Here is a 20117-nt window from a genome sequence, read left to right as displayed (position 1 = left end):
CTCAATAGTCTCTTTAATACGGTTAGTATTAAAGAGACGCAGATCATGTCGCAAGGACTTAGATATACGTCTATTGAGCTGCCTATATGACTCCGCGTCATCGGGAGACTGCAACTGTAGCGAGCGTCGTTCAGCCATGAGGTTTAAGGTTTGCTCGGTCAATTTCTGAGGTCTATCTTTACGGCGGGATCTAAAAAACTTAGACCCTACTGTGTGGACAGTTTCCACTAGCCCGTCGTTGATTTCGTCCACTGAAGCCAAGTTCTCTAGGCAAGCAAAGCGGTTAGAGAGCTCGAGTTGAAAGCTTTCGGGGTTTTGAACATAGGCTCGAGTAGGTCGGAGCGTAGACTTCATCAGGCTGGACCTTTCAAGTTTAATATTGATATTCAGTGTGCCTCTTACGATTCGGTGATCACTACCGGTCTTTACCCTGTTGATCACAGAGACATCACTGAATATCCGTTTCTTGTCGGTCATGATGAAGTCTATCTCGTTTCTCGTGGAACCGTCAGGACTCATCCAGGTCCATTTCCTGTGAGGCGGCTTCTGGAAGAAAGAGTTCATCATGAAGAGTTCCTCTCTCTCCAGAAAGTCGGCCAGCCTCTGACCCCTAGGGTTCCGTTGCCCATACCCAAATTGCCCCAATCTCAACTCATCCCCGCTCCTCTTGCCCAACTTTGCGTTGAAGTCCCCCATAACAACAGTAAAGTAGGTTTTAGAAGTATGTATGGCCCTACTTACGTCCTCATACATAGCTTCTACTTCATCATCGGAGTGTGACGAGGTCGGTGCGTATACCTGAATGACCTTCAGCGAATATCTTTTGGATATTCTGAGTATTAGGTATACCACCCTGCTCGACACACTGTCGATGGTTATTATGTTGTTTACGAGGGACTTGTGAACGAGAAACCCGACACCACCTTGGGACTGTTGGTCGCCCTCCCGGTGGTAGAGCAAGTTACCAGACTTCAGGGTTGTCGTGTCCTCCCCCTCTCTACGGACTTCGCATAACCCTACAATGTCCCAGTGTAACCTGCTCAGTTCCTCTTCCAGCTCGCAGATCTTTTCGTCAGTCCTCATAGTGCGTATGTTGTGTGTTACCAGGGCCAGTCGTCGTCGGGGCGGGTAGCCGGATCTTTGCCGGAGATTCTTAGCACCCCTGACCCCGCTAATGCCCTGACCGCTACCATAGCCAGAGCACCGGGGGTCGCCGGAACCTCGGGGCCGTGGTTCTATTGTGCTCATCATGATGGGGGGTGAATGCCATAATCGCCACGCTTGGCAGGCGGGTTGGCGATCGCAGTCGAGTACACCGAATTTGAGGGACGCTGCTGCCCGTCCACCGGTGGTCTTGGACGTAGTTTAAGGACATACCCGGGTCCCGATTGTCCTCAATACTATGATGAAAAGAGAGCGCGCCGAGGCGATGCATTTAAAATCGCAGTGATTATTAAGTAGTAGGTAGATATAATTTCGTTGCATAATATTTAACCGGTCCGTTACACATATTTAAATCTTTTAAGTCCAAACAGCCTGGGACTAACCTGGGACGAACCTAGGAACTCGTAATGTTTATACTGTACTGAGTATATATAAAATGTTAGTATAGGTACGTCATTAAGTATAGGTACTTATTAATCAATCAGATTAAGGACTTAATTGTGGTCAATTAGATGAATGAATGTAACAATGTTTTTCGTCTCTAGATATTTACAAATCGTTTAGTTAACTGTATTTGTACATAAGGTTAAGGTCATCTCTAGGATAATTTTAACAACATAGTGTCGTACGTAGTGTATATTAACTATGCGTAATGAAACTAATGAAGAGATTGATTATTGTAACTAGCTGGTAAGCTTTATGAACTACCCCCCCCCCCCCCTTCCCTGCATAGAAATTTTGCAGGGGGGTCAGTTATCTCTGCAGCTTACTGTACCTACATATATATGCATCGGGGTATTACATTCAGCTGATTTGATGAAAAGTCAATCTACATATTTATCTGCATTCCAAAAAGCACAGGGTAGCACAAGTAGATTAGATATAACGTACCTATAAAATTTTAAACTTTTAACAGTCCTTAAGTAGATACATCTATGTATTTATTAACTAGATATCAGGACAGGACTTGTACATATGTTGAGTTTCTAATATTAGTAATAAGTATTTCTTCAGAAAAGGAAATCGACATTTGTATTTGTAGGTAGGCCTTCTAGGGAATATAGGCAGAAATACTGACTTAAATACCTAGGTACACGAAGTAACCGCAAGTTATATCACGTTGCCAGGCTTATATAGCGCGAGAAATGCGTGTTGACGAGATATTTCACACATTGAGTAACTATTAATTATTACCTTACCAAACCTACCTAATTGTTATATTAAACTTACGTATTTATTCAAGAATATATTATGCGTGTGTTTCTTCTGAAACACATTGCATTCGTACTGTAGGTAAGTAAAGTACGTATCTATATATAATACTTAGCTAATAATCGGAACTTTATCTTATACCTTTAAACGATTCGAGCAATGATCTCGGAAACGGCTCTAATGATTTCGATGCAATTTGCTAATTGCTATATGGGGGTTTTTGAGGCGAAAAATCGATCTAGCTAGGTCTTATCTCTGGGAAAACGCGCATTTTTGAGTTTTTATATGTTTGGCGAGCAAAGCTCGGTCTCGCAAATATTTCCTTTTTAATCTTGTTAATTATGAACACACATCGTAGCATTTTGAAGGCAGCATATAGGTACCTACCTAATACATTAGGTATATGTGAGTTAAAATAATTGGTTGAAGCAATTTTAAGGAAGCTGGTCAATTAAGTTTCATAAACTGTTAGAAACTCTTAATTATATAGGTACTTAATCGTTTCTACTGAATTTGGCAAGACCGATTTCTTCAACTCAACTACGCTGGAAGCAAAAAGGCTTCGAGATTATAACCGATACGTACCTACTTGGAGTTTGACCAAGCTAAGTTAGCAGCGATTCTGTGCAAGTGTTATTAATTTCATAGAAGTTTGACGTTTAAAATAACACTAGCACAGTCTGTGCTATCAAAATCGCTGCCAACTTAGCTTGATCTAATGGCTCCTTTACACGATGCGCCAACGTCGGCCAATCCAAGGGACGCATTTATGCGTTAGAGGGAGCAAGTGATATTGCTATCTCATTCTACCGCATAGCTGCGTCCCTAGGATTGGCCGACGTTGGCGCATCGTGTAGAGGAGCCATAACTCTAGGCAAAACAAAGTCCCCCGCCCGCGTGCGTTACTGTCTTTCTGTTTGTATGTTCGCGATAAACTCAAAAACTACTGAAAGGATTTTCATGCAGTTTTCACCCATCAATAGAGATACTCTTGAAGAAGGTTTAGGTGTATTCTTTTTTGTTAAGGTTTTGTGTAATCCGTGCAAACCAGGGCGGGTCGCTTAGTTTATTATAATTTAGAAAAAAGTTTTATATACTTTTAAATATTTCAATACTAATATCTTAATAGATACACAAATCGTCAGGTGACAAGCAACAGTCACTAATTACTAAAAAAATTTAAACAAAAATCGACCTTTTTTTAGTACCTACTAATATGGTTCACTATGGCTATGAACTTGTGGTGGTACTTAGTGACTTTTGCTTGTCACCCGACGAAATATTAATTGTATACCTACCTGGACACAAAATCCCAGCAGAAAACACTAAAACCAAAACTTTTCCTAAATACATTGTTCCACTTTTAAATCCAACCGCCAAAAAAATCAAAACCTACACATCGAAACACTGGCCATTTATTATAAAAATAAATTCCTGTCGTTAAAAATTGCCCTAATGTTGTGATAAGACCGGGTGCAGTTGAGCGGAGAGTTGGTCGGTTACCGAAACACTGATGCTGGCTTGCCGGCGCGAGCGCTCTGGCAATGGCAGTTGCATAAGTTCAGCTGCCGTTAATACAGATATCATTTGGGGGACACCAATACTTTCGCTACATTTTTCCTCGATGGTTACAAATACAAACCACTTTTAAGGCTTTTGCTTTAATTGGAAGCCTTTGCGGATATTACAAATTACGTATTAGGTAACTTATTATTATTACATATCAATTTAGGGCACCTTAAAAATTCAATTAGTACCTACCTAGACAAGTTTAGTATTATACGCAACGCGACCTTATCATATGCAAATAATACAACCAAGTAGATCATATACCATCATCGAGGTATTTTGGAGGACCAAAGGTCTTGAAGGATAAGTATGATATTGTCGATATTGAAATTGCTACTTGAACTCATTTCTATAAAGTACGTACAGTCGGCCAAGTGCCAAGGTGCTCGCAAATATCTGAACACGCCTCTATTGCCAAGGCGCTAGAGTTCATGTTCTACGCATGATATCTGATAACTATTAAATTAAAATTAAATTATAAAGGTTACTAGCTGAGAACCGACTTGTTCATCAATGCTAGTTGCTAGCGAAGGAAAAGAAAATTTGGATTTTATTTTTGGTGGTAATTTTAGAGCGCGGATCAAACAACAACTTTGCTACATTTTAGGTCCATATGATAGTTTAGTTCCAAAGTGCTTAACAGTTACAAATACAGGGTATTTTTAGTCACCTGTAATAATTTACGGGGTGAATATATAGGTCATACTGAGCAACTTTTACTATGTGAACAACGCCGAAATAAAATGTCTCTCCCATACAAAATATTAACACCAGACCCGCCAGAATGTATGCATACAGCTAATTTTTTTCGCGATTTCGGTGTTGGTCCCATAGTAAAAGTTGATCAGTATGACCTATAATATTCACCCATTATTGCAGATGGCTAAAAAAACATCCTGTATGGTCGATGAGGATGACTGTAGGTACTTCTAGTGGCCTACCGACCGCAAACTACTTCGTTCGTACATCTATTTGGTGTTCTATCGCTACGCGCTAGAAAGCTAAGAGACTGCGTAAGAATGTTTAGACGAAATTCGAAATCTCGTTAAACTTGCCTACGTAGAAGTTTAACGAGATTTTGAATTTCGCGGTAGGCCTTTGACATATTCAGAAGCATTCGGAAACGCGCTTTTCTTGCATTATTATTAATAATTTAACAATATTATACTACTCTTTGATTTAACATTTGAAAGAAAAGTACAATTTTGATAAAGAAAATATAATTATAAGTTGGTCAAGCAGATCTTGTCAGTAGAAAAAGGCGGCAAATTTGAAAAATGTACGCGCGAAGGGATATCGTCTCATAGAAAATTTGAATTTCGCGCCTTTTTCTACTGACAAGATTTGCTTGACCATCTATATTATTTCTATTTTTATTCGAATTAATGAATTACATTGATTACAACATTATTTATAACAGCAAATTTGTTAAGAGTAATAACTATTTCTTGTTTTTGAACGCTCCGTCAGATCGGGCGTGATTGACATGACATGACACTCACGCTTGCAGGGCTATAACCGCGAAAATCGAAGTTCGCAAATTGGGGGCATTTTTCTCTGTCACTCTTATTACGCCTTCATTGGAGTAAAAGAGAAAGATCCCCGCAATTTGCGAATTTCGGTTTTCGCGGTAGCCCCTCAGTTGCACCAACCAACAAACGTCAAAACTAAAAAAAAAACAATTTATTATAGTTCGAGCTTAACCCACTGAAATATGAAACCTATGGAAGTGAAACGTCAACGAATAATGCGTGCCACTGTGACGTCATCTTAGAACTAAACATGGCGGTTTTAGTGCTGCCCAGAAGATTTTTACTGTTACTAGGTTTTATCGATACATCGATACCTTTTTAACGTTCTCGGCTCATTTTATTTAAAATACTAAGTATGTATTATTTGTGGAGTTTATGTTTTAATAGGAAGTAAGTAAATAAATAAAAATTCTTTATTAGTATATTGTTATGTGAAAAGATACTTTGATTTAGTAAGATGTGTGGAGTCTAGGACAATTTCGTGCTTCAAATTTGACAGGTAAACGAGATGACGCTGTACTACTCAATACATATTGCGATTTTTGCGGTAACACTGATTTTCAAAAGTTGACGTTTGACAACTTAGTGACCGCAAAACACATGGCGCAGTACAGCGCCATCTGTTTTGTTCTGATGTCAGAATAAGTGTACGTGTTTTTCTTGGACTTTACCTCTCTATTACAATCAATTTTGTTGTGTTGCTAACCCTGAAGTCTGTAACACACTACCGCACTGCACCTCGACCTTGGTGCGCCGTATCTATAAGTGAGAGCGATACAAAATTCAAGCTTATTAAGCGACGGGTGAAAAAAAACAAAACACCGGCGACGACCGGTCTGGCCTAGTGGGTAGTGACCCTGCCTGTGAAGCCGATGGTCCTGGGTTCGAATCCCAGTAAGGGCATTTATTTGTGTGATGACACAGATATTTGTTCCTGAGTCATGGTTGTTTTCTATGTATTTAAGTATTTATATATTATATATATATCGTTGTCTGAGTACCCTCAACACAAGCCTTCTTGAGCTTACTGGGGGACTTGGTCAATCTGTGTAAGAATGTCCTATAATATTTATTTATTTATTTATTTATTTATTACCTTCAGAACATTTTTTTATTACAAAAATAAGGAATGACTTCCGCTCTTCAACTTCTTCAACATTTATTCAGCAAATAGGCCACAAGGGCATTTTTATACGTCAAAATAATAACAATACATTAACCATTTTATAAATTACAACTATATGTATATGGTCTCTTAATGTCGAATTATATAAAAAAACTATAATAATGATATAAAAAAGCCCGCAGGGCAGCTTGTGGAGTAACGACCCCACGGACCCGAGTGCTCCCGAGAGTCGGTCAGGGTCTCCAACTCCAACTCTTTCTTTTTATGTTCATTTCTTGGTAAGCTATAAAAATGATTTAATTATTAAATTAAGATAATTTAGTTGGTTTGAAGCGGGGTAGCATGATAAAATAAGAAAATATAAATAGGCAATCATAATATATCGATATCAAAGTCGATAAATAAAGTACAACCCTAGCTGAAATGTTTACATTATTTAAGCGTAAAAATATAGTTAAATAAATCCAATCACTTCATGATCTATAACTGCACAGAAGAACCTTGCTATTTATAATGTGAAACATCCTTAAATTTCCCAGGAACATTAACAATAACCAATATTTTTCATGTAAATTATAGCGTACCTGTGTATGGTTAAAGATGGCTGATTTGGTGGTTTTCTTATGCCGCACCCTAATACACTACACACTGGCATATTCGCGACGTAATTATTCACATTTGGCTTCAATTATTTTCAATCACAAGCAAAATATTGAAAGATAATTAATAATTTTAATTTTCACCACGACTTTTTGACAGGACAAGTACCTGCTGAACTTACAGACAATGACATTTGCGTGACTAAACATGGCGGATTTTCGGCCGCATTAGGTATTTACGTATTTTCATGGAACACTTTATGTCCGTACTGAAATACTGTCACCTTTTTTTGCTATGGGTTACAGTGCTGAGTAAAAACGAGATAGATATATATTTATGTGTGTGCCGTCAAAATGGGTGCTATTTCTATAAGCAATTGTACGTATAGAACAATATGTCTTGTCCCTATTATATAGGTCTATGGCTTAACCGAGTAAAATATAAAATAAGGTAAAAATGCCTCAGTTGCAAGATAAACCTCGGGCATTGTTAGAAGAATTCCGTATTAAGGTATGTACTTTTGTTGACTATCGTCTACAAAAAGTGAATAACCACATGACTGTCATTCTAACCTCTCCGGTTATTGTACTTGTGTTATCATTTATCAATAAACTTTATTTCCAGAATGCCCCTAATGATTATGGCATGGCAGATGAGAAGTGGAACTTTAAAAAGTTCGTCAAAAACTTCCGTATTGTGGTAGTTAAAATGGATAATTCAGAAATGGAATTCGACCTTATCGGCATTCAACCTGCATTTGCGAACGCGTTTCGAAGACTCATGCTGAGCGAGGTTCCAAGTATGGCTATTGAAAAAGTGATGATAAAAAACAACACTTCAATAATTCAGGATGAAGTTCTTGCCCACAGGTTGGGTCTGATACCCTTGAAAGCTGACCCAAGATTGTTTGAGTACCGTCCAGAAGGTATGCTTGACATTTATTTTAAAACAGTTTTATACTGACCGAAAAAAAGCAAAGCTTATTTGTATGTTTTCTTTACAGATGCAACTGAGGGCACAGAGTTTGATACACTGGAATTCACATTAAAAGTGAAGTGCACTGCTAATTCATCTCAGTCTAAAGACTCATTTAGAACAGAAGATCTCTATACCAATCACAGTGGTAAGCACCTTGTTTTCTGATAATACCAGGTGACACACAGAATGTGTGTGTGTGTGATCAGCTGAATTCAAAACTCCTTTCTCATATCCTATACTTATTTATGTATCAACATTTGTGTACCTACATTTTTTTTCAGTTTACTCATCTCAGATCAAATGGCATCCCATTGGCAACCAGGCATCTGTGCACAAGGAGGCTGATGTGGGCTCGGTGCATGACAAGATATTGATATCCAAAATGAGGCCTGGACATGAGCTAGATCTCCACTTGATTGCTGTAAAGGGAATAGGAAAGGACCATGCCAAATTTTCACCAGTAGGTAAGTGGTCTACAGTGCTGCTGTGGTAAAGCAAGTCATTGTAACTGACATACATTGATTATTATGTGAAATTTGTCCATTGGTATAATACAACTACCAGTTTGTTTATCTTGTGTTCAACAGAAAAGATAAACAAGATGTTGATAATGTGAGACAATTCTTTTAAGACTGTGAGTAGGATGCACATGTTTAAGGTAAAAAATATTTGATAACTTAGCTCTAGTTTCCACAGGAAATTTTAAAGCACTAAGTTGTAGTGGCTTCATGTAACATGCAACCAAAATAAGCATTATATAGCATTCTAGTGGAGAGATCCCCACATTTGTAATTTTTTTTCTCATATATTTCCAGCTACCGCCTCATACCGTCTGCTGCCAGAAATCACATTAACCCGTGAAGTGATTGGAAGTGAATCCATACTCCTCCAGAACTGCTTTTCACCAGGAGTCATAGGCATTGACCCAGAAGGCAGAGCATTTGTCCGAGATGCACGCTATGATACATGCAGCAGGAATGTTTACAAATATGAGGAAATCAAAGATGCTGTTATTCTAAGCAGGGTTCGGGATCATTTTATATGTAAGTTCTGTTATTTTGGTCCAATAAATAAAAGTAACAAGATAAATTTCATAAATGCTCTTTCCCAATTAAAGCTTGGCAAAATCTTAAAGGACAACAGCTTTGACAGCCAAATCAAGAAGTAAAAAGAATTCAAATACTCTGTAAGCGACGCGAATTTGTTTTGTATATTTTATATTTTATTAAAATGAGGGTGCCTGGAAGTCCGAGTGGTATGTGCCGGTTCTGGGCGACCGAGGGGAACGGCCAGGGGAGGGGGACAAACGGATTTATGTCATTGGCTCTCAGCGGTCAGTCGATCTATACAATTACGCGCTAAGGTACATACTTCTCGCTGTCCAAACACCCTTACGTTTTGCTACTTTAAAACTGCATATTATTTCACCACGTCCTCTACAAGCTGGTCCTTCGAGCCGGATCCTGAACTCTAGGATTTGATGTTCCATACACCAAAGATGGTGAACACACGAAGCAGTGCTAAGAAACAAGAAGAAAAGCAAAAAGAGCTTAAGGCCGACAAGGAAATACCTACGCCGAAACAGGAACCAGTTTGCCAGGCGACTCAAAGCGACGAACCGACGAAATTAAAATCGATAGATAAGAAAAAGGAGCTACTCGATAAAACAATTACTGTCGATGTGGGTAGTGCAAGCGGAAAGTGTAAAATCGATGACTTTTCTAAATCAAAATCTATAAAATCTACTCGAAAGTCGAAAGCATCAGGTTCTGCGCGTTCTTCAGTCGTGGCCAGAAAGAAGTTGCTAGAATTAGAAGCGGCAGAAGCGAAAGCGCGTATACAAATGGAATTAATCGACAAAAAGCTAGCGGCGGACCTAGCACAATTGGATGAAGAAGACGAAGAATACAGTTCACAATCGGAAGCTAGTGAAATTCACACTAATACAGAAGTGGAGAAATGGTTGGAACGTAGTCAACTAGAACTGAAAGGGCAGCCTGTGCCACCAACGGAAAATGCATTGGATAAGGTGTGCCCGCCGCCTGCGCCGCCGGCTGCACCAGCGCGCGACGGCACCGAAGATACAGTTCACCTACTAGCAACTGCACTCAAGGACATAGCCGCAGTCTCCTCTACTAACGGACCTAACGCTCGAATGTTGAGCCGCCTCTGCACGCCGCGAGATTTACCCTCGTTTTCCGGTGACCCAATGGAGTGGCTCCAATTCAAGCAGGCGTATGACGAATCAACCGAAGTGTGCAATTTTAACGACAAAGAAAACCTGTGGAGGCTTCGAAAATGCCTTCAGGGACCAGCTAAGGAAGCAGTAACCTCTCTGTTAATTGGAGCCACCGCACCAGATCTGGTGATGTCTACTCTAGAGCTACAGTTTGGGAATCCCGATATTATTATATCAAAAATTGTACAAAGCATCAACAAACTGCCGGTGATGTCTCAAGAGTATCACAAGGACATAGTGTCATTCTCCGTGAAGGTTAAGAATTACGTTGCAGCAGTAACAGCTATTGGTCATGATGAGTACCTAAGGGGGATGAAAATCATATCTGTAGTTCTGTCAAAATTGCCAACTGTGTTAATATCTAAATGGGTCGACTACAGTTACCCGCTTATCAACGAGGGCAAGAAACCACGGCTCGCTATTTTGTCAGAATTTTTAAATGACGAAGCTCTGAAAACATCAAAAACAGCTGTTATCCTCGCGAACACTTACGGTGATACTAAACGTAAACAAAGTGACTTTTACCGCTCTCAAACCGTGCTCGTGCAGAATGAACTAAGTGACGATATGTGTAAATTTTGTCGTACGTCTAAACACGACTTAACAGACTGTAAAATGTTCAAAAAATCGCTTCGCAAAGACAGGTGGGCTTATGTGAAACGTCATGGATTGTGCTATAAATGTTTAGTGTCGCGCCATAACAAAGAAACCTGTCCTGCGCCCCGTTGCGATAAGGAAAACTGTGGACAATCTCATCACCGCTTGTTACATTACATTTCGCACGCTAATAATTCAAATCTTCAATCTAGTGTGAACATTACGGAAATAATAGACACCGATGTAAGTGAAGCGCGATCTGAGACTGTTACGAACATTAACTCGACAAACTGCAAAGTTTTGTTACAAGCTGTACCTATTTACATACACGGACCTAACGGTATAATTAGTGCCACTGCATTATTGGACAATTGCTCAACGGTATCACTGATAAGCGCCGACCTCGCCGGCCGCGCCGGATTGCATGGTACCAAACAAAATATGTGCGTTACTGGGGCATGGAGTAACACTGAACTTAAGTGCGAAAGTGAGGTAGTGGACTTTGATGTGTCAAACAAAGATGGACAGATGTTTACGCTACGTGCTCGCAGTGTTACAGACTTAAACTTACCTTCGCAAAATGCATCGAAAGTGAACCTTACGCATTATGACCTTAAGGTTGAAATTAAAAATCTGTTATCTAACACTCGTTATGAGAAGCCTCAGCTGTTAATAGGGCAGGACCACTATCATCTTATGATGCCACTACAAATAATAAAGGGCAAGTCCGAAGGATCTTACATAACTCAGACTGTCTTAGGCTGGTGTGTTCACGGTCGCGTCACAACATCGCGTGACAAGGGCCAGCGGCTAGATACGACCTTATTCATAACTGAGGACCTGCAAGTCGAAAATGAGCGAGCACTACGGGAAATACACGAAGAAGTACGCCGCTCCTTTGCCATTGAATCCATGGGCGTCTCATGTAATCCACGCCAGAACTCCGAGGACCTGCGCGCACAGGAGCGACTGGAACAAACTGCTAGATTGTTAGAAGGCAGGTGGCACGTTGGGCTTCCATGGAAAGATCTTGATTGCAACATGACGGAATCCTATGGCAATGCACTTTCTAGACTTAAGGGAGTGGAAAGAAAAATGAAACGGGATGTTGGCTATGCATCAAGGTACTCTGAAAGAATAAATCACCTGTTCGATAACGATTACGCAATGGAGGTCAGTAACCCTAAGCTCACGCCAAAAACATGGTTTCTGCCGCATTTCGGGGTTGACAACCCTAACAAACAAAAATTAAGGCTCGTATTTGATTGCGCATCCAAAAATAATGGCGTTTGTTTAAATGATTACCTATATAAAGGACCTGATCTGCTCATATCATTATACGGAATAATGCTTCGATTTCGCGAAAATAAAATCGGAATAACTGGAGATATCCAAGATATGTTCCTAAGAGTGAAAATCATCCCTGAAGATCAAGACGCTTTTCGTTTCCTGTGGAGAAACACATGTGAAGGCTCCGGTGCTCCTGACGGCCCTATAAAAACATATAAGATGACATCTTTAATATTTGGAGCAAATTGTGCACCATTTATTTCCCAGTTCATAAAAAACAAGAACGCCGTGCGCTATGAGTCATCGATGCCGGCCGCTGTATCTGCGATATGTAAACAACATTACGTAGACGATTATATTGACAGTTTTGAGGACGAAGAAACTGCAATAAAAGTGGTAAAAGAAGTGGCTTATATACATACACAAGGCGGCTTTAACATTCGTAACTGGACGAGCAACAGTGAAACATTAATAAACAGTTTACCAAAAGAGAACTTAGGATCAACGGCCATAAGGTTCAAAATTGATCAACAAGATGATGGCGAACGTACCCTTGGATTAGTTTGGTTTCCAAAGGAAGACTTACTTGGTTTTGATGTCTCTTTCAAACGTATACCGGAGGCAATCATATCTGGAGAGAAGATACCTACAAAGCGAGAAATGCTAAGAGTTGTTATGTCGATATTCGATGTCTACGGGTTCCTATCACCGATAACAATAAGAGGAAAAATAATAATCCGTGATACCTGGAAACAAGGATTACATTGGGACGACATAATTCCGGAAGAATTATTTAAAAAGTGGATCGAATTCCTCGAGCTATTGAAACGTGTACGTTTAGTGCGCCTGCCCCGATATTATCAAGCCGCCGTGCGCGCGAGTGAGACAGACGATGCACCGAATGCACCGAATAGTGAAGGACGCCCGCCGGCTATGTATACTAACCTACAACTGCATTTAATGTGTGATGCGTCATCGCAAGCCTTATGCGCCGTAGCGTACTGGCGCTGGATAGATAATAATAACCGCTGGCAATTAGCATTTGTTTCTAGTAAATGTCGAATTTCACCTACTAAACATAGAAGTATTCCACGATTGGAACTAGAAAGTGCATGTCTAGCAGCGAGACTGGCACATAGCATTATCAAAGAACACAAAATGACCACGGATAAAATTTATTACTGGACTGATTCGACCTGTGTGCTTCACTGGATATATAACGATGCACGTACCTATAAAGCGTTCGTGGCGCATCGGCTCGGGGAATTAGACGAATTAACTCAATCTACTCAATGGAGATACGTACCTACGAAAATGAACGTAGCTGATATTGCTACACGAGACACCTGTGAACTCAGAATGCTGGAAAATGAATGGTTTCACGGTCCCGACTTTTTGCATAGCAATGAGGAAACTTGGCCTTCAAATAAACAGCTGACGAAGCCTAATCCTTTGGATCTAGAGTATACAATGATTGTAAATGTATCATCTGAAAACTTACCAGCTGTTCCTGAACCCGAAAGGTTTTCGTCGTGGTTAAGATTAGTTGGAGCTACCTGTGCTATACTTATGTTTATAAATAAATGTAAAAAACTTACCTGCGAGATTAATGGAGACCTGAAAGAAAAAGCGGAGCGCTTACTAATCCAATATTCTCAAGCGCAGTCCTTTCCTGAAGACCTGAAGAACCTGAAAAATAAAAGAAATTTAGACCGGAAAAGCAGATTACTTACCTTGACACCATTTCTCGATGAACACGGTATTCTGCGCGTTGACGGACGAATTGGAGCGGCCCTGGAGGTACTACCGGAGACAAAACAACCCGTAATCCTCGATGGAAGTAATCACGTCACTAAGTTGATTGTAAAACACTATCACGTGACGGCCGCACATGGGAATCGGGAAACAGTGGTAAACAACCTGAAACAGAAATACTGGATTATTCGAATTCGGCCAACTGTGAAACATGTGAGCAGCAAGTGCATGTTCTGTAGAATAAAAAAAGCGCAACCGCAACCACCTAGAATGGGTGACTTACCTCCTGCTCGCATGGCCCATCACCAGCGCCCGTTTACGTTCTGTGGCATTGATTTGTACGGACCAATGGAAGTAACAGTATTGAGACGCCGAGAAAAGCGGTACGGAGTTTTATTTACGTGTCTTACCATGCGAGCTGTTCACATAGAAATAGTCACGAGGCTCACGGCCGACGCACTAATAATGGCTCTGCGAAGGATGGCGGCGCGTCGTGGTTGGCCTCAGCAGATTTTCTCGGATAATGGCACCAATTTAAGAGGAGCTGATAATGAACTTAAAAAGTGTATCAGTGAATTGAATGACGCCTCATTAAAAGATTTAGCCTTGAAATATGGCACCACTTGGAATTTTTTGCCACCAGTCAGCCCCCACTGGGCTGGCGCGTGGGAGCGACTTATCCGATCAATAAAGGCATCACTTAAGGTGGTATTAAAAGAACAGGTTCCGCGAGATGAAGTTTTGAGCACGCTCATGGCAGAAGTCGAACAGATGGTAAACAGTCGCCCGCTTACACACGTCACAGTTGAACCGAAAAGTGATGAAGCCCTCACGCCGAATCATTTTTTACTTGGCAGTTCTTCCAACTTACCTACTCTCGGTTCATTTGATCACTCCGACATGTACCTTCGTAAACAATGGCGAACCTCTCAACGACTTGCAGACCTATTCTGGAAGCGGTGGGTACGAGAAGTACTGCCACAGATGATCCCTCGCCAGAAGTGGCACCAAGACCAACGACCCTTACAAGTGGGAGATCTGGTATTGGTTGTGGATCCTGCGTCACCCCGTAACGTTTGGCCTAAGGGAATAATACAGGAAGTAATTCCGGGGAGAGACGGACGCATAAGAGTCGTGCAGATAAAAACCAAATCCGGAACACTGCGTCGATCAGCTGCACGCGTCGCATATGTACCTACTGAGGTTGAGTAAGTGCTGATGCAGCACTGGGGTGGAGTATGTAAGCGACGCGAATTTGTTTTGTATATTTTATATTTTATTAAAATGAGGGTGCCTGGAAGTCCGAGTGGTATGTGCCGGTTCTGGGCGACCGAGGGGAACGGCCAGGGGAGGGGGACAAACGGATTTATGTCATTGGCTCTCAGCGGTCAGTCGATCTATACAATTACGCGCTAAGGTACATACTTCTCGCTGTCCAAACACCCTTACGTTTTGCTACTTTAAAACTGCATATTATTTCACCACGTCCTCTACATACTCATTATTCACAAGCAATCATGCATTTAATATTGTATTTCTGTTATGATCATACATCGGGGTTTTCGGGCCAGGAATGTTTTACACAAATAACAGGTAAAAACTGTAAAAAACGATACTAATGTAACTTTTCTAAGCACATTTGGACCTTACTACCTACGTTTAATTCATAGTTTGGTAATTATTTTACAATAAACAAAGTTATAAATGCACGAAATCATTCCCTACCCGAAAACCCCCATGTATGATTATGATACATTAAATTATAAATATATTTTATTTAATAATTAAATAACCTTTTTTTTTCAGTCAATGTGGAGTCAGTGGGGGCCATGGCACCTAATGTTATATTTGTTGAAGCTGTTAAAATACTGAAAGAAAAATGTAAATCATTGTTAGATGAATTAAATAACCTTAATTGAATGTTTTTTATGTTATTTGTTAAATAAAAATGTCCTAAAACAAGCAACCAACCTACAGATGCTATAGTTTGGCCCAGGACTGAATGTCTCATGAATCTAGTATAACGGGATCAGGCATGAGAGGTGGGTGGAAATGACCGAATGGGATAGTCTTATGCATCTTTCAGTAGGAGTAGCAGCGAAAGCGCTGTTATTGTTTGTCCTTGTCACAGTCTCACATTTTCTTTTATTCCCCACCGTAAATTTATTATAGTATGGAATGGTATGGATTATGGTGGGCAACAAATAAACTCGACTAATCATATGTCGCATTGGGTAAGTTTTGTTCCTCACAGACGCACGCGTATAGCACATCTATAGGATCCTACCATGTATGGACTGTCTCGTTTCAAACAAAGACAGAGAATCATACTGTCTTTGTCTTATAGTGATAACAGACTATCGCACCGCACCGCGACCTTGGTGCGTCGCAAGTGAGAGCGAGAAAGAGATATCTTCTTCTCGCTCTCACTTATGGGTGAGACGCACCAAGGTCGCGGTGCGGTGCGATAGTGTGTTACGGCCTTTAGACCCAAAGGAATAATTAAAGGGATGAGTATATTTTCCCGGTTCTGACTGAAAAGTAGTAACACACTATCGCACCGCACGGCGACCTTGGTGCGCCGCACACATAAGTGAGAGCGAGAAACAGATATCTCTCTCGCTCTTACTTATGGGTGCGACGCACCAAGGTCGCGGTGCGGTGAGATAGTGTGCTACGGCCTGAAGTTATGTTCGTTTAAAATTTGTTAATTTTAAGTAGCTAACACACTATCGTACCGCACCAAGGTCATTGTGGGACGCACGCATAAGTAAGAGCGAGAAAGAGGTATCGCTTTCTCACTCTTACTAATGGGTGCGTCCCACAATGACCTTGGTGCGGTGCGATAGTGTGTTAGCTACTTTAAGTAAGTAAACACAAATATTTTTAGTTTAATGTTAAAGAAAAGGAACTAATAAGAAAATAGTGTAATTGTAAATATAGTACATTACATACCTAGGGAGGTAAATTCGTAAATGCTCCAGATCGCAGGTGTTTGTGCGTAAATATGCGATCTGTAGGGCTACCGCCAATACCGAAAATCGTCAATTGCGGGCATTTTTCTCTGTCACTCTAATTACGCCTTCATTGGAGTAAAAGAGTAAGACCCCCGCAATTTGCGAATTTCGGTTTTCGCGGTAGCCCCTCTGGGGCTTTTACATTTACCGCCCGTGGTTTGTATATACTTACTTTACTCTTTGGTTTGTATAAAGTTTTACGTCTTGCCTTGGCCAGGAAGTGAGATTTTCTTGCCGTCCCATGGGAACTTAGGCCCCATTCGCACGACAGCTTAAAAAGCGTTGCGTTAAAACTCGACGTTGGCGCTTTTTTACCGTTTCCAATATTTGTGTTCATATGAACGCTTAAAAATCACTTGTGAGTCGTACTGCCACGTACGCATCTCAGCAAAGGCATACTTTATTTGCTATTACGACGTATTATTTGAATATAGCTTGAATATTTCAGGAATTTGTAATCATAAGTTGACATTTTTAAGGTGAAACTAATAATAATCTTGACGATTGACACCAAAAATGGACACTTGACAGCCAACTGACAGCAGCGCCGGCGCTTTTTCAACGCTTGTGAGAACAGATACACGGATTTCCGTATGGTCTATTCAATTTGACGCCAACGCTCAACGCCGAAAATCGAACAGTGCTCGATAAAAAAGCGCCGCGCTTAAAAACCGCCTTCGTGTGAATACATACATGGTTATCCATTTGTGTCATTCAAACGCTTTTTTAACGCGCGTTGAAAAAGCTGCCGTGCGAATGGGGGCTTAGCCCCCATTCGCACGACAGCTTTTTCAACGCGCGTTAAAAAAGCGCTTGAATCTGTCCGCACTCTAATTTCGACTTAACGTCCAAGGCTTAAAGTCGAAAATCCAACAACGCTTGATAAAAAGCGCCACCGCTGTCGTGTGAATAAATACACACGTATCCATTTGTGTCATTCAAACGCTTTTTTAACGCGCGTTGAAAAAGCTGTCGTGCGAATGGGGGCTTAGGGTGACGTAAAATAATTTCCGAACATTTTTACGTCAATAATTGCGACATGGTTTTTGTACGATATATATGATAACCACGAAAGTTAGCGAAATTATCGATTTCAAGCGCTTACATATCTCTTGTTAAACGTTGCGTTGTCGTTGGCTGTATGTCTTGTGACCTTGGCCTACAAATACAACTAGACTTGAAGACAAAATATATAACAAAAACAAGACGAGAAAAAATACGTCGAAGTGTAGATTAATTCCATCATAAAAGTAATATTATTTGTGTTGCATAATAAGTTTGTTAGTGTTTTTAAATCGAGTATTTCCCTTCCACTATGGGTAGTCTAGATAAAGCAGTACTAACAGGATTTATTTGCCGTTTATGTTCTGAAATGCATCGCGTAGTTCTTCATATTTATGGCGATGAAGGCATACGTTTGTGCATATCAGAGAAAATCAATAGGCATCTATCAATAAACGTAAGTTATTTGGTTATTTTGTATCCTTGTGGGCAATTCTATATGTTAATTTGTAATTGAATGATTCTAGAATTAATATTTGTCTATAAACACTATTGTATTCCCTCTAATTTTAGTACAGTGGCGTTCAAAAGTGCATGGAGATGTTTCATCCGTAATATTAAGGCATTACGGTCTACGACATCTATTCTATCCATGCACTTTTGAACGCCACTGTACCCAGCTAGTACGTGTCTTTAAGTCACTAATTAAAAATTACACATTTAACTTTTAAGGAGACTTATTTTGAGTGGTATTACTAAGTTTACAGTATACGTTGAGTTTGCATTTAACTACGTAATCTTTCAAGCAGCATCCATAATCTTTGTTTAATATACAGTTAGCAGCAAAAGTGGAATTATTACATTTCATGAACATGAACTACTTGCGAACTTACTTTGTATAACCACTATTGTAACTACTTTAACGTTGACTGCTCAGATTATTTCTTCATGTTCTCAGAATTTATAATATTGCTTTTCTATCTGGTCTATAGGCAATTAGAATAAAGTACTAAATAATCTCCAAACTTCAAACAGGCCAACTGGTGGATATCAAGTTTTATCAATATCTTTCCACTACTAGCTGCTATTATTCTAAATATTACATGGACATGGTTATTATGTGTTTTATTCTCTATTTCAGGTATCTCAATCAGATCCTCTGCCTAAAACTATTTGCAAAAGTTGTTTAGAGAAACTGGAAAGCCAACATAGGCTTGTGATGCGTATTGAACAAGCAGCAAAAATGGTGCGCCAATATCCTGCAAGACTTGGCCAACGGCGTGGGTGTCTTCTGAGCCATTGTGACAATAGCTCGAATGGCCCTCCACATCCTCCTGTATCAAAATAATGTCTCAACAATATCATTTTTAGTATTCCTACAATATAGATCATTATCCTGTACAAACAACAACACTCTTAACTGTCCATCAGTGGACCTTATGCCTTTTGTAATAAGGTTTACAAACTTCTCCCAGACCACGGGGACAACGCTGTCCTCGAAACGTCGGAGGTAAATCTTGAAACTTAAAGACGCGATTGTAGTTTGATAAGGTTTACAAACTGTCTGTTAACAGTGTGGCAATGGTATATAGGTACTCTAAAGCATGTATTAGTTACTGTCAAGAACATAATGTTTCTGGCTAGGTGTTTTACAGCCAATAAAATATAATTTGTTGTAAATAAGGATATTTCTTTTATGTATTATTACTTATTAGTATTTAAAGTAATGTCATGTATGCTTGCTGAAAGGACACCTACAGTACAGTAATATTATTAGTATAGTCCATAATGCACTAAATTAATATTATTATTTAAACTGCAAATTTGATGAAAAATGCAATTTGATGTAAATACACTGTTTAAGAACATATTATATTAATTAAGGTGTCATGGGAAAGTAGAATGAGTATGAAAATTTTAATGTTTGGTACAGCATTTCCATAAACCTCGAGGAAAATAAATCACACAAATACACATAACACAGATGGATAAAACCCATTATATTAAGTGTAAGACAGATTTAGATTTGTTTATTT

The 20117-nt window shown here is 39.9% G+C and overlaps 3 protein-coding genes across 3 annotated transcripts in view; 2 read left to right on the top strand and 1 right to left on the bottom strand.

Annotated features, from left to right (window-relative positions):
• Positions 1 to 4012, bottom strand: part of LOC134799543 (uncharacterized) — a 36122-nt gene extending 32110 nt beyond the window's left edge. The window contains exon 1 of the mRNA XM_063771977.1: positions 3675 to 4012. Coding sequence (XP_063628047.1) covers positions 3675 to 3729 — 55 coding nt within the window. The 5' untranslated portion in view covers positions 3730 to 4012. The remainder of the gene's footprint in view (positions 1 to 3674) is intronic.
• Positions 1 to 15215, top strand: part of LOC134799649 (small ribosomal subunit protein eS25) — a 215491-nt gene extending 200276 nt beyond the window's left edge. Inside the window, exon 5 of the mRNA XM_063772088.1 lies at positions 15203 to 15215. The gene's annotated coding sequence lies outside the window, so the exon portion shown is untranslated. The remainder of the gene's footprint in view (positions 1 to 15202) is intronic.
• Positions 7627 to 15982, top strand: LOC134799544 (DNA-directed RNA polymerases I and III subunit RPAC1). Its single transcript, XM_063771978.1, has 6 exons — positions 7627 to 7713; positions 7828 to 8128; positions 8207 to 8326; positions 8463 to 8645; positions 8997 to 9224; positions 15869 to 15982. Exons 1-6 carry the CDS (start codon positions 7660 to 7662, stop codon positions 15979 to 15981), a joined length of 999 nt encoding a protein of 332 aa, XP_063628048.1. The 5' UTR covers positions 7627 to 7659; the 3' UTR covers position 15982.
• The last annotated feature ends 4135 nt before the right edge of the window (positions 15983 to 20117 follow it).

Source organism: Cydia splendana, chromosome 18 (genome assembly GCF_910591565.1).
Source record: "Cydia splendana chromosome 18, ilCydSple1.2, whole genome shotgun sequence".
Taxonomy (NCBI): Eukaryota; Metazoa; Arthropoda; class Insecta; order Lepidoptera; family Tortricidae; genus Cydia; species Cydia splendana.
The sequence above is the reverse complement of the archived record's forward strand: the minus strand, read 5'-3'. Positions and strand labels throughout refer to the sequence as shown.

What these genes read in the sequence shown, in the direction of transcription:
- LOC134799544 (XM_063771978.1), top strand. Translation starts at nt 7,660, where the DNA reads ATGCCTCAGTTGCAAGATAAACCTCGGGCATTGTTAGAAGAATTCCGT. An exon ending in TCTCTATACCAATCACAGTG is followed by an intron (nt 8,327 to 8,462) that starts GTAAGCACCTTG and finishes ATTTTTTTTCAG; the next exon opens with TTTACTCATCTCAGATCAAA. An exon ending in GGTTCGGGATCATTTTATAT is followed by an intron (nt 9,225 to 15,868) that starts GTAAGTTCTGTT and finishes TTTTTTTTTCAG; the next exon opens with TCAATGTGGAGTCAGTGGGG.